At 37.8% G+C, this 18,940-nt stretch overlaps 1 protein-coding gene across 7 annotated transcripts in view; it reads right to left on the bottom strand.

Moving 5' to 3' along the window:
* The window catches only part of MAGI2 (membrane associated guanylate kinase, WW and PDZ domain containing 2), a 719,944-nt gene that overhangs the window by 509,351 nt on the left and 191,653 nt on the right, over positions 1-18,940 (bottom strand). For all 7 annotated transcript variants that reach the window (XM_048953502.1, XM_048953442.1, XM_048953458.1 and 4 more), the window contains exon 2: positions 4,639-4,755. In XM_048953502.1, the coding sequence (XP_048809459.1) occupies positions 4,639-4,755 (117 nt within the window). The remainder of the gene's footprint in view (positions 1-4,638; positions 4,756-18,940) is intronic.

Here is an 18,940-nt window from a genome sequence, read left to right as displayed (position 1 = left end):
TGCTACCTATACTGTCCTCACACAGAACAATCATAAGGCATGCTAAGCAAAGGGAAGAATTATCACCACTATTTCACATGTGGAGAACTCTAGCACATAATGACTGTATTTCTTGCCCTTGTTTGCACACATACAGAATTTGGCTGTCAGAGACTGAACCTTTCTGAACCTATGTATCTGACAAATGTCTTAAATAAACCACTCTTTCTACGAGACTTCTGCATTAACAGTGATACAGCATTATCTAGTGCAATAAGCCAGGGCTGCTTACCACTCCTACCATTTTCCATCATTGCTGTTTTTCTAAGTGCAAACACTAGGAAGGAAACTTCTCTATCACTTTTCTTACTATTTCACACGATCACTTCTCACTCATGGCCAGGCGTCTGGGCTGCCATCTCCACTTGTGTATATAAGTGCAGTGGGATAGAGCCATTCATTTCAGCAAGCCCAATTACAACTGTCAATCTGAGGTTATATCCCAGAGGATATCAGTGGTAATCTCTTCAAATTAATAGATGATTTTTTTACTTCTATGAATCAGCTTGTCACTGTTTGACTTCTTACAGTGTTATTCAATCACTTTAATCACTTCCACTATCATTTCATATTCCCTGCCTGGGAGAGAAGCATACAGACTATTTTCAATCATAGCTCCACTATTTTGCAAATTCTTATGGAAGGGAAATTTGCAACTTAAGGGAAAAAACACCAAATGAAGCATGATGGTCACTACCAAAACTGTTTTCCTGCCACATATTAATCTCAAAGCTTCATCCTTGTGATGACATGAAGTTAGAGCCATCTCTACTTACAGTAAGATTAGTAAGGTGCACACACATGTGGCAACTGCAGTTTACTTACAGCATACAAAGCACAAAGTGCAGCACAACTAAATGTGTCTGTCCATAGCATTCACAGTCTTAGATACATTTCATGACCTTTCTCTTGGCCAGACTTAGGCAGAAAATCAAGGATCACTTATCTATGTTTAACATGTCTTACCATGGCTGTTTTTTGATATTCCAACACACTTCAGTAGTCAGTGCCCCTAAATAACTTCTGAATAAATTTAGGTCATGAAAGTTGTGCTTCAAACCCATACAACAGAAGAGGGAGAAGAAAATGCATGAGACACAGTGTAGTGAAATCTTTTGAGTATAGAGACCTGTAAGCTTTTCTTTCCTCGAGAACTGTCTTTTATCATTCTTTGATTTCCTCTAAGATCCTCAGCATATTTCTCACCTGAATTACTTCAGGTTTCTCAGCATCTGAAGTCCAGTCATCCTGCTTGCATTGAAACAAGAGCTGTGTCTTGAAAGAAGACCACTGTCTTTCTTTCTTTCAAAGGGTAATTTTCTTTTGTGTTGTTTACAATGCTAAATCTTTACTTCCAGTTTCCTGACCTTCTCTATTGAAAGCTCTATTGCTTTTCTAACTAACCTTCAAATTAACAGAACTTTTTCTTCCTTTTCTTGTTTATGTATCAGTTTCATTACTGCTGTCACACAGCTCTGGGGACAGAGCTAATTAACAGCTGTATCTCCAATGCTGCAAGTACAATTGCACTACATTTTCCCCTAGAATACAAGTATGTAATTCCTGCTGATGATGCACTGAGTCACTTTCATCTAGCACTAAGGATGGTAATGGCTTATAGAAGGCAACATTTGATTCTTAGGATCACAAAGTCATTTCCAATTTGGTAGAAAGCAGCACTGCAAGAATAAAAATAGAGAACCCCAAGGAACCAAGCAATGTGTCCCATTCATAGCGGACAGTTTCAGAGGCCAGAACCGATCCGCTGTGTATCTATTTATCCCTCCTTTGGTCAACATGGAATAAAATATAATGTACTGTTCAAATTTGTATCTGATAAACACCATCTTACACATTTCCAATACATTTGGCTTACCCTGAGTTAAAGCAGGTATATATTTGTTTTTCTGATTCCTCACTTCAGAGAAAGCACCCCACTCATTTCACATAAGTGAAAGATGTATGAGTTTGGCCTGGAAAGCCAATGGCTGAGAAAGCAGCAGTCATGCCCACTGCCTTGCTAGGGACAGTGCTGTCAATCTGAACAAAAGCAACAAACAGTAAAAACTTAAGGTCAAAGACTGTCTTATAAATGTCCTTCTGGTTTCCCTAGCAATTATTCCTTTGTAACTCAGAAAAGATTGCAGGTGTGTTTTTAAAGGGAAAAGGTTGCCGCCTATTTGTCATATTTTTCCTCTTTATATTGCAGTTTTGCCATTGGAAATAAAGGCTGTGTGATCTGCAGTTGCTTTCTCTATATTATAATTTTTCTGCACAAGAATTTGACCAACTAAATGCTGCTGCTGCTGTGTCAGCATCTGATGCAAGACTTGCAATATGCATGTTAGTTTGTTCTTATTATTCAGTGAACTTGTGGACAATGTTGTAGCCAGTTAAACACTACTGCTGCATGCTAGAGAAATCATCTCCCTACCTGTTACACTGTTTGGAACCATTAATATCAGCCTACAGAGTTTCAAAAATGGACTGCTCTAAGGAGAAAATTTTGTACATCATCACCCATGAAAAGTAAGCACACAATTCAAAAAATAACAATTTATGTTAGAAGAAAAAAGAAAATAGTTTTCATCCTAAACACAAACAACGGAGACAGAGTAACACTGGATTTAAAAAGACTCTACTCAGTTATGATCGAGGGGAATTCTGGGTTGCAGTCTATGTGAGGGTGTCCTTTTCATCTACTTGATTACAAAATCTTCCTTAGCAAACCATGTATCACCCTGCCTAAATTTTTAAATGTCTTTCTTTTTTTTAGATTACAGACATCTTCATAGAACTTTTAAGAGAATTTCCAATTAAACAGGCTACTTAGGCTTGGGTACTATTTATTCCACACACCACCATTGAAAACCATCTTCCACTCACCGAAGAACATACTACTTACCTCAAGATTCAGTTGCTTTCATCCCTGTCACTATTATTTTTTAAATTCTTACTTAGTTAAAACCGTTCAGATGATATTACAATAATCAAGTATCTGTCCTTATACAATGACAGAGAAGTTGCATTAACCGCAGCAGAAAGAAAATGTGATTTTGTGCAACAGGTTTCAAATTTTGGTCTTTGTCATTGTTCCTTTTTGAATGATAAATTTGCTCCTGTTACTATGTATTTCTCTTGATTCAATGAGAGTGTTTTCTTATTGCCTTGATTAAAAATAAATAAGCAATCAGTTGAGTCATCATGTTCTTACTGCCCATATGCAGTAACTTTTACCTGTGTGCAATACTTGCCATATTGTTAGATTTTCCTTGTCTTAAATCTGGATCTCCAGCATCAAGAAGTATGTGGTAGGACTATATTAAGCTTACTCCTACAGTAATAATCAACCAGGTATCCTAAGAAGTGGGTTTTAACCTCAAAACCTCTTTGTACTTGCCTTTTCACTTCAGCTCTGGTTCTCAGTACTTTCAGACAAAGCTAATTCATCACAGACATTACAAAGATACAACGTGTTTTGTTTTATCCTGCAGTATCCTGCAGGTAAAATAGTCTTTAATTTCTGTCTGCTCTCCTTTTTAATCAAAGAAGTATAGAACTCCTGAAATTGAGACATTATATGTATCCATTTTCAGCTTCCAAAACAAAAGCAAAACGATTGAGCCTCTTTTTGGCACTTCAAAGCTCAGTTCTTCAATGTAATGAAAGAAGAAGTTGTACAGTAGCATTCACAACAGAATGGCTTTCAAAGACCACCCACCCACTGCCATATAAATAGCACAGGCACTTATTCAGGACATCTTCCTATCATTCCAGTGTCAAGCATGCAAATTCAAAGATGCTCTTTTTTTTTTTTTTTTTTTTTTGCCAAAAACCAGAACTTTTTTTTCTGTCTACCAAGCGATTATTTTGATAGAAGAACAGTGGAACTTTGTTCCATTGCAATTGATATGTTGCCTGTCAGCCAAGTAGATCTATTCTGAAAGGCATGGCCATGACAGTCTGACATGCCTTATGTTACTCTGCCTAATTTCATGTCTCCTGCAGAAACAGGCAATTTCAGCAGCTATAAAAATGATTTTAGAGGTTTCAAAATACCTTCGATATAGATATAGTTGACTCACAGAACAGTAAGAGAACTAACATGGACACACGTCATGAATGTTCATTGCCAGGCCCGTTGCACCAAACATTTCCCAGTTTACAGGTTTCCTCTGTCGCCCTGATGCATTTTGAACTCCCAAGTATTGTTCTGTAAAGTACAATACTGGGAAATACGAAGCAGATCAAACTCTCTCTGTTGGACATCAATTTAACCAGCCCAAAAAACTGCTTTTTTTTTTTTCTTTAATTTGTGCCTTCCACAACTACTGAAGAAAAAGATTATTATTCTACAGCCAGTTTATGAGAGCTACAACTATGAAAACATCAAGCAGTTTCAGATATTAATTCAGAATTAGACAGTTCATTTTTTCTCCAGTAATGTGGAAGGCATAAACCAACCCACTAATCTATTTACAAGAAGATTGCTTTAACTACAGTTCACCTCTTAACACTTTGCAAATGGCCTCAGCAGCATTAACTCAGACGGTCTGTTGCCACTAAGAAAACAGATCTCTGCATCTCCACCCTACTCACATGGCACCGTGCGGAGGTAGAGATTGTCTCTTATGATCTGCTGGAGCTCATGGTCTACCGAACCTTTCTGGAACCGTAAATTGAGGTAGTGACGAAGGTCCTTATCGACAATGCCTCCTGTCAAGGAAGAGAAAAATGAAAGCATGATTTAAAAACGTACTGCCTTAATGGAAGCAATGAATCACTTTAAAGTCTCGGTAGCTCATTTTCCTTCATGTTTCTGTCAAGACAGATGACAGAAGCACAAAGCTTTCCAGTTCAGGCATGCAGTTGATATAATATTATTTAGTATTGATGACGGTGTAAAGGTTAAAAACAGTTAATGACAATTGGCTAAATCTGTTCAGGAAATACAGTCAGATGTCATTTTTTTCCCTGCACAAACTGGTAACATTATTATTATTATGTAAGTACGTGCATATATATCTACATACCACATTATCAGGTATTATGTTTCTTGTGACCATGGAACAATTTCCTACCTATTTATTATACATAAAATACTTTGTTCAAAATGTCTCAGCAACGTTCAGTATTTTTTGTCAAGTGTAGCCAGAATAAAATGCAGCTGAACTAATTGTTAGCTGTAATTAATGACCATACAAACATGATAACATCCTTTGTGTTATTTATTTCCAGTAGTGCTTACATCTGAAAAAGAGACTATAGCAAACAATAGTACATATTTTAATTTCATCACTGAAAAGAGTTATTACTAATACAATATTTTAGCACCATACTGCAAATATATGTGGAAAACAAAATTGAGATAAAGAACCCTGTATTTACCACTCTTAGCATAAGTCTAGAAAGAAACAACTTAAAGTACTGTTTAGCTAATGACTAGTGTAACTTGTTTCACTATAAAAGACATAAAAATGTCTTATCCAACATGATTAATAAACATTTCCTGATAGAATTCCTCTCCATTCCCTTTAACATGGAGTATGGATCATGTTTATAATTACAGGGGAAAAGTCTACAAATAATTGCACTTCTTCCCCCTCTGCAATACAGACATAAGAAAATATAGAAAATCTTTAAAACCCTGCGTTCTGACACATATTGCCAAGATGAGAAATTGCAATCAGATTGATCTCTAACTTGTTGCTTCATAAATTTAACCTTAAAATACCTTTTGGAAATGGCATTTGCTATTGAAACACCTGCCAAAAGTCTTATTGACTTGGTCTCTGTAAAGATTTTCCCATAAAAAGGCACAAAAAACATTCCCACCTAATTATTTGAAAGTTGCTGCAGAGTACAAAGGCTAATAAATTAAAATATATTTCTCCTTATAGCTATTACTATTTATCTCTCAATTACAAATCCGTAATCTCATTATTGCTGCTCCTTTGTCAATAACTTCAAAACCTTTTGTGCCAGGTTTATGAAAAAGCTTATAAATAATTTCTGTCATCTTTAGCTCAAGGCAAAAACAGCAGACTTTAATTAAAAATGAAAAAAAAAGAAAAAAGAAAAAAGAAGAGAGCAAGAAAGAAGTCCACACCCATAACAAACATGAAGTAATACCTGTGTGCTCAGTTCCCAGGTGCTGAGAACCTTCATACAGATCTGTTTTTCCAGGATCCAGATTAAGCCACTCAGTGGTACTTTGGTACCACTAACCTTTTCTCTGGTAATGGTCTCTGTTTGCAGACCAGAGCATCCTTACTTCTGCTGGGTTTTTTTTTGGTTTTTTTTTTTTACAAGATTTCAGTGGAGGTGAATGCTAGAGGAGGCTGCACAAGCATGTTCTGCTCCTGATTGGATTTTGCTGTCCTTTCTGATCAGCTGCAGAGAGTAAAGGTCCTGCAGCTCTTGCTTGTCTTGCTCTAATATACAGAACATACCCAGTGATGCACATGCTTTCTGGCAGCCTGAAAAAATGCCAGCTCAAGAACAGCTGCAGCCTGCCCACTGACATAAACCTGAATCATTCAACTTATGACATAAGTAAGTTTAGAAGCATACACAGATATCTGACCCTCAAAGTGTGTTTTTTGTTTTGTTTCAAACATGGTCATTACTTGACCATGTCATTCCACACTGGAGTATAATAAGGTATATTTATAAGAGTATTTACCAGAGGAGGTGTGTACAGCCTTCTATTTGCTACAAACAAATTTAGAAATGGAAAGTTTTTAACAAAAGTAAGATCCATTGAATTATAGAATGGTTTGGGTTGGAAGGAACCTTTAAGATCATGTAGCTCCCATCCCCTCTGCTACAGGCAGGGACATCTCCCACTACACCAGGTTGCTCACAGCTCCAGACAGCCTGACCTTGAACGCTTCCAGGGCGGAGGCATCCACGACCTCACTGGGCAACCTGTTCCAGTGTCTCACCACCCTCACAGTAAAGAATTTTTTTCCTAATATGTAATCGAAATCCACCCTCTTTCAGTTTCAAACCCCCATCCTGACGGTTCCCTCACCCTGTTGCTACATGCCCTTATAAAAAGTTCCTCCCCAGTTTTCCTGTAGGCCCCCTTCAGGTACTGGAAGGCTGCTCTAAAGTCTTCTTGGAGCATTCTCTTCTCTGAGCCAAAGAGCCCCAGCTTTCAGCCCCTCCTTATAGGGGAGGTGCTCCAGCTCTCTGAAGATTTGCAGATTGTGTAGGAGAAAAAACATGAACTTATCAGCTTTCTAAAATAAGTGAAACATACATTTTTTCCTTTATATCTGAGAATATACTGTAATATGAGCAAAGTCTATTTTAAAGAGCAGTCAGATGAAATATAGACAGTATCTGTACTGTCAACAAATTTCCTTCTTTAAAAGGAAATTCATTCTGTTTTCTCAGTTCTTTGGGCATAAGCTACATTCTTGTTGTATCTGGAAAAACAATGAATTTTATATCTTGGAAAGTGTTAAAAAATAAAACCATTCCAGAGTCCTGAACAGCAGATGTAATATTTTTAATTCATTTCTCAGTTGTCACTTTTTTGATTTTCCCCTCCTAAAAACCTTTGTGCTTTACCAGATGCTTGTCAGAAGCATACTTGATTTGACTCCAGATGTGCTTTCCAGATATTTTTAATGCTCGACAGGAGCATCTGAGCAGCCGATCCTTTTAAAGTACAAGTTGAAGAAAGCCTAACAACTGTAGTTTGGGGCCCTAAGCAGCTGTAGTGATTCACAAAAATACAAAATAGCCATGATTTAACAGCAGCGAAACAGATCTCAAATTAGACAGCTTAGAAATCAAGAATAACATGAGAAGGGGAGGAATAATGGGACCATGTCCTTGAAAATGTTGAAACAGAAGATTGAAAATGTTATCAGTTTGTTTACTTTCACAGAAAAAAAAAAAAAAAAGGAGATTTAACAACATTGTCAATAAGTTCATAGAAAAGGAAGCAATCAGCAGCGTTTTTTTACAGAAAGTAGCAGCACACCTATACTTAGTGGTACAATGTAATTCAGTTAGACAAGTGTCTGGTACCCAGGACTGATTTGATTTCTGGAAAGTTTGGCCTTCCATTACTTTCCTTTTTCGTACTCTAAAATCATTACAATGTTCAATGTTCCTGACATGCACCTAAGCCTGCAGTTTCCTCGTATTCCCTGAAGACCACAGCAGAGCACCTCAAAAGGCTCAGAGGCTGCCAGTGCCTGTAGCACTGCACCACCAGCCCCAAGGCAGCTCCACAGAGCTCACAAGGAGCTCAGAAACAGGAGCTCACAAAGGCCACATCCTGCTCGCTGTACGTCAGAGAAAGGAAGAATCCCATCGCATGTCAAGGGTGTTGCACAGCACAGGTTTTCAAAATCCAACCCAGAGACCAGAATTAAAAATATTCTTTGGGCACTGTCACAGGAGGGGGCTGACAACTCCATGATGGAACATTCACAAGCTTTCAGCCATTTAGGGTTTTTGTATTTTTTTTCTTCACTTTCTTCACCAGAGGCTTCAGTTTCATTTCACTCTAACGAATCCCATTACTTGGTTAGCTGGCAAATAAACATTCCCAGTGACGGCCTCCTTCTTAAGTGCCGTCTGTTTTAGCTACCAGTCATGGTGGTAAACTTATAACCACAACTGTATCTGACAGAAAAGACCTTAAAATTGAACTAAAAAATATGCTGTGTCTGCATGTTTTACTCACAAACTTAATGAGAAATGTGCACCTTTATACAGTATTTTAATATACGTCTATCAAGTTTCCTTTCCCTTCCTTGCTGCTCAGCCCAGAGGCGAGGCCTGATGGCGGCTGCAGCTCCTCAAGGGAGCGGAGGGGCAGCGCTGAGCTCTGCTGTGTGTGACAGCGGCAGGGCCCGAGGGAACGGCATGGAGCTGCGTCAGGGGAGGGGCGGGAAAAGGGGCTCGGGAAAGGCTCTGCACCAGGGGGCGGTGGGCGCGGAACGGGCTGCCCAGGGCTGTGGGCACGGCGCGGAGCTGCTGGAGTTCAAGGAGCGTTTGAGCAGTGCTCTCAGACACAGGGTTTGAAGTCTGGGTGGTCCCATGTAAAGCCAGGAGTTGGGCTCAATAATTCTCAGGGTTCTATAAATATTCCTAGATTGAAAAATCTATGAGTAAACAACATAGTAAAAATCTAATGTCTAGATTTGCAACCATAAAAGTCTTGTGTCTGAAAATGAAGGAAGTTAGCACGCATACCTTGTTGAAACAGCTTACACTAAAAGACTATGGGCATTCTATCTCCCTTCTCTTGCTTTACTTCCACAAAATACCGTGTTTTCAACAAGCTCCCAGTTCTGGCTGCAGACAAGTGACACATACCTTCAGCCAGGTCAAATGCTTTGGCTGAAAAGCCTTTTATCAGATTCAGCATGACTGTTTGACTCGAGAGTCTCACCCCAAATATTTATTCAGGTGCTCTCAAGGAGCTTTACATTTCTAACATGATATGCCCGCATGTACATCTGACAAGTCATTTTTTCTGTTCCTTTTCAGTAAAAGTCTGAAGACATTTAGTGCATGCCAGAATAATTTCCCTTTCATTATTCACAGATGATCCAACTGACCTCTCAACCATTAGTCCAAATTATTCACTAATTATCATTAGCCCTAATGGTTTCTTTATTCATTAGCCCAAACACATTATTTAAAATGGACATGGGAATATCTGGTTTATTAGGTTTTTCCTCTACTGTTGAGAGGAAGTCTTTTGTTCATAAAAGTAGCTGCAATTTTTTTTTTTTTTTTTTTTTTTTTTTTGTGAAAGAATATCAAGACCATCATAAATAAAAAGCTGTGTATGCAGCTTAAATGCTCATTTCTGATTTTTTTTTTTAAACAGTTCAGTAAGAAATCAGAATACCTGAAATTGTCATGTAATGGTTCTCTCACTCATCCACTCAGAAACTCTATACCTGAACACATGTCAGAATGAAAAGATAATAGAGATTTTTGTATGTAAGACCTAATCTGGGAGCATCTGTTGTTCTGTTCTTCAGACCCACACAGCTCAGACTGGTAAATGATCAAAAATCAGCAAAGCATTTATTGGTTTATTTGGAAGAACAAAGCTTGAGCAGCAGTGAGGGGACTGACAGTACATATCTATGAGAAATTCTGTGTCACCCAGAGCTCTGAAACATGACTGTCTAGGCAGGTTCCTCATTGCAAGTTCCCTATGGTAACTGAAAAGATTTTAAACAAAAAAATTATCACCATATCTCCTATCCAAATTTTTCCCCAGACGGTCCTCTCCGGAGAAGACTAATGTTCTCCTCCGCACACGGCTACTCTTAACTCATAACTAAGTTCTTGAATGAAACATAAGATATGTCCACCAGGTATTGTTTTCAATAGCTGAATGATACTGTATTGCAATAAGCTTAAAAAAAAAATCAGTAAAATATAGCATTAATTAAAGAAGAGTTGATGTTTAACCTCATTCACATGAACACTTAAACAGAAGCCTTCTTGAACTGATTAATAAAGATGTCATGTATTTAACATTTCAGAACTAGTATGAAATTATTGGCTTTAATTTTAATTTTTAACTACTAACAGTAATAAAATAATAAAATATTTTTTTAAAAGAGATGAAAATTCCTGAGTAATAACAAAACATGGCTTGGATTTTATAAGGACTAGTTATTAAAATGCAACCCACAATTAAACTTATTGCTTAAAGGAAAATATTCTCAGCATACTTATCTAGAGCTGAGAGGAGCTTTCACTCATCCTTGTGCACTGGGCATATCCAACCCTGGAAGTTACTTTAGGTTTCCATGTTAAATATATAATAACTGTAACAATATTCTGAAAAAAATACAACACTTGTAAGTCACAAAAGCCATGTACTGTACTGCACTCCAGTTACCATCTGAAGATTACACACTACTATTTTTAAATCTTTTCCATCTGTATATTAAACTCCGGGAGTCTTCTTTGAACTTTTGTCTTCCACCACTACCTTCAGCCAAATCTGACACCAAAAGTCTTATCCTGAAAGTGTCAAAAAATACTGGGTGAGCTACCCATCTTTCTGTAGACTATACAGTAAGATAAAGTGTAACAGAGAAATATGTGGAAATTATGAAGGAAAATTGGACATCTCAGGAAAAAAAACTTTTTCTTTTACTGATAAATTCAAACTTATGTAAATGAAGAGAGTAAGGGTTTTGGTAAACAGTAGACCTTGGGCCTCTTCTACATGCCATATATAGTGAAAGACAACAATATTCAGTTTTCTAATTGGAAATGGGCTTCTAACAGTCCACATGTGGCAAAAGAAGGTGATAACAGTGCCTTTGCACAGGAGACAGACACTACAGAGCTATAACAGGTAACGAAGGAAAATCAACCAAACCCTTTCAACAACCAGTATCAGCTCAATAGGATTGTAATCTCTATCCAGAGAAATACTATTCCCTCAGATGCTTAAGAGTGAGGAGGAGTGGAGCCTCTGTGATTCTGTGATCCACGCCTTTGAATCACTCAGGTGTACTGATTGCACCTGAGTTCCCTGGGTTGGCCATGCCTTCTCACCTGGTGCTCAACCATTGGCTCAGGCTGCAACCCAGCAATTACACTGCAGCCTACTATTTGTAATCTTTCCTTCTCTTTCTGTGCATTGATTATCTTAGTGTTTTTTTGCTGATATGTTATATAGGGTATACACACACTGATATTTCTATCCTTAGATGCCACCTTTTATTTCGTTCTCTTAGCATTAAAAATGTAAGGATTTAGAACACAGGAGCATAGGGTCTATGGGATAAATTGCAGAGGGACAGTACGGAATGCAGACTGTATTAATAATAAAACAAAATCTAGCCTAGTATTTAATAATTACCTCCACAACAAGTCCCCAAATGCTCAGACTTGGATGTATGTCTCTATATAAACATGTAATTCCATAAAGTCCATGGAAATTATGTTCCTCCTGCTCTTCCTGGACTAGGAGACAGGCTGATATCTGCATACTCTCTGAGCAAAGCGCACTCTCTGCCTTGCTAAGGATGCAAGCAGCTCACTACCTGAGGACAACCCATATTTGGTTTCCCACCATCTCACATCTGCCCTAAGACAGGTGCAACTAGGCAGTTTGTGACTAGACCAATGGACACCCTGCAGAAGCAACAAGGGGAGATCATGGATAGAAACTTCCTCAGAATAATGTGAAAACATATTTTGCATTCAATTATCTTCTTAGTTTTGTGGCTAACTTCAAGCATATGTTTGAAATATAAAACCCCAGTCTGCACTATGCTTGTGGTGCATCATACTAGGAGACTGTGTCAGCTGAACTGAATGTATTTGCGTTTTGTATCTTGTTTCTGATTACTGAGCTACAGGTCTTATTAAAATATTAGATCTCCAGTCATGCCTTCCATTGTGAAACCAGCTGCAGTGTATTCCACATTCTGCTGACAGCATGTAACACTTACTTTAATATCGGCACTCCCAAGTAAACATCAGAGAACTGCCATTTAAGCAGTAAAACTATTTTGTACCTTTACTGTTCAGACGTACTTTGCTTTGGTCCCTGTAGTTAACTGACTGCTTAATGCAGTTACTGACTGCAGTCACTGGGAAACCATTACATAATTGGCTGGTTAAAAAAAAATCAAGCTACATGTCATGAGAGGACAGTTTGGGGGCATTTTCAGAAAACCAGTGTTTTTTCTTGTATGTTTTAGTCAGCAGATGTATAAATAAGTTAAAAACAAACAAACAAACAAACAAAAGTAAGAAGGCTGCTACCAAGGCTGTCTGGCAATGAACTGCCATTTACTCAGATTTTTGAAATTCACTACAGCAGCACTTCCTCATTATAGAACAGAGCTGTTTGTAGGTGCCTCTAGTATATTGTTGTTTTGACTGATAACTTACACATAAACATTAATGATCACTACTTGGATATTTAAAAGACTGTAATTGTTCCTACAAGACTTACTACAAGGGAAATAATTACCTCTGCAGATGTTTTTGAAAACCACTGACTACACTGTAAGGGAAGAGAGATTCAGTTAAAAGTGAGAATCTCAAAAATGACAGTCAGAGCCCAGGACACAATTCTCATCTTGAAATTTGAACATATTGACAGAATTCTTCAAAGAGTCCTCACTTACTACAGACACTGAGATGCTCCCAGTGATAGGAATCTTTGTATATGGACAAAGCACACCACAGCAGGACTTGAATGTTGTTAATGCCACTCTTTGCTATGCAACCTAACTCCCAAATACAGCTCCCAAAGAAAATGATAGAAAGTTTCCAACTGACTTCAACAAGAAAAGTTGTAACGTGGAAATAAAACATCTACAGATATTCTTCTAAAGGCAAAACCCCTTGGAAAATTAATGACCCATAAAGCTGAAAACTCATTAAATAAGGTTAACCAGAGACTGGCTGTAGCATACTAAAAACATTTGAATCGAACAAAGAAGCTTGCTTTTAGCTTCAGAAAAACACTTTTAGTTATACTTGGGCTGAATACATTGCCAGGAAGCTGTTTTGAATTCTAGGAAAATCCACATTAGCCACAGATGTCCAATAGAAAAGTTAACAGAGGGAACATAAGAATTTTATCTTTTAATCAGACAGCATCAGGCTATTCACTTCTACGTGTATATATCTGGAAAACAAACACCACGCTTCTCTCTGTGTGCTGCTTACTGACATGCTCATTAGAAAAATGCAGTCACAAATTGACTTCTGTGGAAAAGCTGAAATGGGAAAGCATTAATCTCTGATATATAATAATGGTGATAAATAGGCACATTCATTCTGGCTGGGTACAAATTATGTCTCATTGTGTCAGCTTAATTCTCCGTGCTGTACGGGTGAGTCACCTAACACAGAAACCCCAATGCCCCTCCTGAGGTCATCTGGTGGAGAAGCAACTTCAATGCTAAAAATGCTCACAGAAAGAGCATATTCAGACATTTCTTCTCAGGAACCAACTACCTACATGATAACTGTTCCCAAAGTCATCTCTGTTCTCCACATCCAGGTTCTCTACAGTCCTCTCTGGGCTCCTCCTAGAGCTACTTGCTCCTAAAAAACGGTGCTGAGAACTACACAGATCATCAGTCTTACTCCATGAAGAATATATTACTAGTTTCATTATTTAAGCAAAATTAGAACAAGAATGTGTTCTAGAATCATCTTAGAAGTATTTTCTCATTTCTGCTTTGTAACTGGTAAAACCAGCTTGTCTTAATAGTAGGCAGCTCCTGACCTTTAATGAAAAAGACATTGTTCTGTTTAATATTCCTGTTTTCTATAATACAGCCATAAGATGGTTGTTCATCCACTAGGGACACTAATATTCTTCTTCTCTAATACTCTTCTAGTTTTATCTTCTTTGTGGAAGACAACTGTGGTGGAAATTTGAGGCTTGACAGTTCCTTGAATAAAATATGAAAGACTGGATAGGAATAGTTGCATAGTTCTATCAGACTTGAATTATTTGAAAGGTATTCTACTTAAATCATGGCTGCACAATTTTAATTGCTTGAGATAGAGACTTATTTTCCTTACTTCTGGAAATAATATTGCCATATTAATAGGCTGTGAATTGTGAGCTGACATTTTGTAAAAAGAGAAAGATTACTGTGGGTAAAAAATCCCAGTAACACACAATTTATGTGAAAAGCAAGCTAACAGAGGCTGCCATCATATGAATTCTAATAATAGTTAGAAAGTGTGATTTAGGTTAGTATCTGAGTCATGCGAGCTCACTTTTTTCAAGTCTTTATAGCATCTCAGTCTGAAACAATAATGTACTGAGAAAAATCACTATCATAATGTATTATTTCCTGGTTTTCTAATAGCTTGCTGCATAAATAGCAGAGCACCATTCTGCAAATTTTATACTCCTGATGCTGATGAACTGCAAACTCAGTCTGCAATGGATAAACTTAGGTTTGAAAGCAGAGTTCCAAAAGTCATTGCTAATCTCTGAAACTGAACTGCATTCATATGTTATCAGACACAAAACCTTCACCCAAAAATTTGGTTTCTTGAATCAAGTTTCATGACATTCATTTCAAGTCAAAGTCAGAGAAAAACACTAGAAACTGTGACGGGAGGGAGTAATGGGAAATTATTAAGGCAACACTTATGGAAATAATATTGGCATATTAATATGCAATATTGAGACTAGCAGTGGACATAATATTTAGAGCTTTACAAAAAGGAAAAACTGTTAATCCCATAGAAAGTATAGCATACATATTTCTATGGCTATATATTACTCAGGTTTTTAATTTCACATTGACTTGTGAATTTAAAGCCTTTTAACCAAAATACTTTTTCTATTTTTCCTTGCTGAAATGAGTTTGAGAAAGAAAAAAGAAGACACAACTAAACCAAAGCGTTTGCCTGGTTTTGAAGGAAGGCTGAAAGAGTATTAATTTGTCAGTGAAGCATCTTTTATTCCGACAAACTTATTGTAGCTATTGTAGCACAAGAGCATGACAGACACAATTTCTTACCTTGATACATAAAAAAGTTATTTTTTTGGCATAATCCATCACATTAGTCAAGCTTCAAAGAAGTGCAGTGAAAGCACAATCAATTCAGCATCTGTTTTGGAAAAATGTTGATTCATACCTCAATACAAAAAATTATCAGTAAAATAAAGTTACTGAGATCTTAATAGTACCATGTAGTACCATGACTTGAGTTTGCTACAGAATGTCACTACAACAACTGTTTTTTTAATTACTTAAATATGACCTATTTTTGTAGTACTTAAATCCAGTAATGTTCATAGAATCACAGAATGGCTTTGACTGGAAGGGATCTTTAAGAATAGTCTAGTCCAAACTCCCTGCCATAGGCAGAGGCATTTCTCACTCACTCCGGTTGCCCCAAGTCCCATCCAAGCTGGCCTTGAACCATTGCAAGCATAGCAAATCCACACCTCTGGTAATCTGTTCCAGTGCTTCACACCCTCAGTGTAAAATATGTCTTCCTCATATTTGACCTAAACCTATCCTCTTACCATTTAAAAGTTTTTCCTCTTGTCCCGTGATTACAGGTCCTGGTAAAAAGTCTTTTTCCATCTGTCTTATAAGCCAAAAGACCTCAGTAATGTCTCTGGAGTAATGTCTCTTTCTCTTCTCCAAGCTGAACAACCCCAACTCTCTCAGCCTCTCTTGGCAGGAAAGGTGCTCCTGCCCTCTGATGATCCTCATGGCCCCCTCTGGACCAGCTCTAACATTCAGTTACAGGTATCAGGGCATTTCACATCAGAGGAACTGTTCTGGTCCAGCTTTGGGCCATTATGATCAGTACTGTGGCAAATATTTTGGCAAGATAAAGGAAAAACCAAGTCACCTGCCATCAGGGGCCATAAGTGCAGCAGGACAGCCACCCTCTCTAGCTCTACCTCTGATTTACTCACTTCGGATACAATTCCTACATTCCCTCTAGTTTGCACATACAGACAAAAAGATAGCAAGATAAAATACAAGCAAACAAATATCTAAACACAATGTGCAATAGGGAGATTTCCATATGATCAAACAATTATTTCTATGTTATTCCTGCTTACTGGAATTGACAACAACATACGCAACTTAGAGGCATGGGCATGGACCACATGAATTCCTGTCACTGAATTAGTCAACACAAGCAGAGTCCCAGCAAGCAAAGACAAGGTAGTTTCAAATTACCTTTTCAGACAGCTACAAAAATAGGTTTGATCTTCAAAAAAAAAAAAAAAAGAAAGCCTATGTATTGACAATAAGCACTTTTCAAATTGCCATCTGTTGCTAAGCCAGGAAACAGAAGTATTTAGGCAATCAAGGCTACCTTTTGTGTACGGTACTTCAGCATGAAAGGACACAGCTTGATTTTAGAGACTGAACCAGGTGCACAGTGCATGAAGAAGCTCCTACATTCTGGGACAGAGTTAGCTGAGTACCCTTGTCTTGATCTAATTAATACTCCTCAGAAATGTACAAGACCAAAAGGGAGACTGTGCATTATGCAAAATTACTTTGTGCAAAATATGTGGGCTTACATAATATGTTTCAACAAAGAAATAAAATGCTCCTGTTCCCAAGAGCTGCAGGCAGGCAGATGGTGGCACTCCAGCAAGATCGTGCACTTTGCCTGCAGAGAAACGATGCCCTCAACCTCTGGGGAAGAGACTGCTGTTGCTCTTCTGTGATACCCCAGTCTGCTAAGCCATAGAGCAAAACGCAGCATTACAGCTGGACTAAAATTGCTCACTCTGTATCCCCGGGAGCAGGAGGGTGTCACAACAGAGAACAAAAATGAGATGACAGAATTCTAGCTTTACTTTTTTTACCCTCCAGGCACACAGCCCCCATGGCTATAATCTACTCGACTGAAATCCATACAGTCTGGAGTTCAGAAGTATGCTTAGTTATTTCAAACAGAATTTATTACATTTTCACAGTTGTTATTTAATTGAAACAGAAACCTAGTGGGTTACAATCTTGGGGCAATACGGAATGTGGCAAGCCACTGAGGTGTGGAAAAACAGCTACACATCTCCATCTTAATCTGTGCATGTTAACGTCAATATCAGTGTAATTATGGTACAAAGCCATAAAGGTGCTTCAGATGTAAATATTGTCAGAGGATGTACCTGTAATTCCGCCTACACATCTTTGTCGAGATTTTACTGCATACCTCATGAAGTCCTGGGTCTGTGCTTTTGCAATTTCATTTCCTTCGAGTGCTACAAGTCCAATATACCTACAATAAGCTTTACATCATTTAATAAAAGCCAGGAGTTTGCCTCTATGTATCTATGTCCTTATACATGTTTCATGCAATTGTTTTTAGAGCTGAAGCTTTTTTTACCTCATAAAAAAGGAAAAATCTGTATCTATCTGTATCAGTGCAGGATAGGATGACCAAACTTTCAGATTCTGTAATATTCAGAAAAAAACTGCTTTTGCTTGCAATTCAATAAAAAACATAAATAAAATATCATGTCAGAGCCCCGTTTAATGATTTGCTATTTTGCAGAATTACCTAAAACAAGCTGCAGTAGTTTATGTATTTCAGTATAACAGACCATTCAGGTTCAGTACTAGCTTTCTATATGAAAACAGCGTGCTCCTGAGAGAGAGCACTTAGGGCCAAGGAAGCCTTAACACAGAAGGTGAGGGAAGCACAAATCACACTTGTTCCACCAAAAATAAATAAGTAAATGAATGAATGAATTAATTAATTCAAGATGTTTCTAAAGTGTAAGGCTGACTGAAGCTTGGAGAAATCATCAAAAACACAGACTTCAACTGAAGCTATGATCTTATTCTTGAGGTGAATTCAGAACTACAGCACAGGTCTCTGATTTTAAGTGTTTTGTTAAACAAATGTAGGAGGAAACTTTCAAAGAAAATTGACTGAGCAGTCTGTACTGTACTGCAGTGTACAGGTATCTTCCCAATCAACAACAACAAAAAGATACCAAGAAAAAAAAGGATTAATCTCCATTCTTAAGCAACACGTAAAAGACATGTTCAGTCATAAGTAGTGAAGGAAGTACTGTGAGATGCCCTGATTCAGAAAGGGAATAGTCAGCGTGTGAAACAACTCACATTTGTGGTTGAGGATAACATCTGAGGATACCACCTTAGCACCTCTTAAAAAAAAAGGAATACAGCATACTTTTGGGAATGGCCACCTACCAAATAGTACTGTGCAATGGTAGCAGACTGGTAAAGCACAGCAACTGAGGACCTAACATCCATAGTGTACATGCTTTAGATGGGTTTTGTGGAATTTGTACAGTCCCATGGGTTCAGCGGTTGCTCGTATTTGGTCACTGTTTGGTGTATCTTCATTCAAAAAGTCCAGTCTAGACCCAGTGAGACTGCTTCACAGGGTG

The sequence above is a fragment of the Lagopus muta genome, chromosome 1 (genome assembly GCF_023343835.1).
Source record: "Lagopus muta isolate bLagMut1 chromosome 1, bLagMut1 primary, whole genome shotgun sequence".
Taxonomy (NCBI): domain Eukaryota; kingdom Metazoa; phylum Chordata; class Aves; order Galliformes; family Phasianidae; genus Lagopus; species Lagopus muta.
The sequence above is the reverse complement of the archived record's forward strand: the minus strand, read 5'-3'. Positions and strand labels throughout refer to the sequence as shown.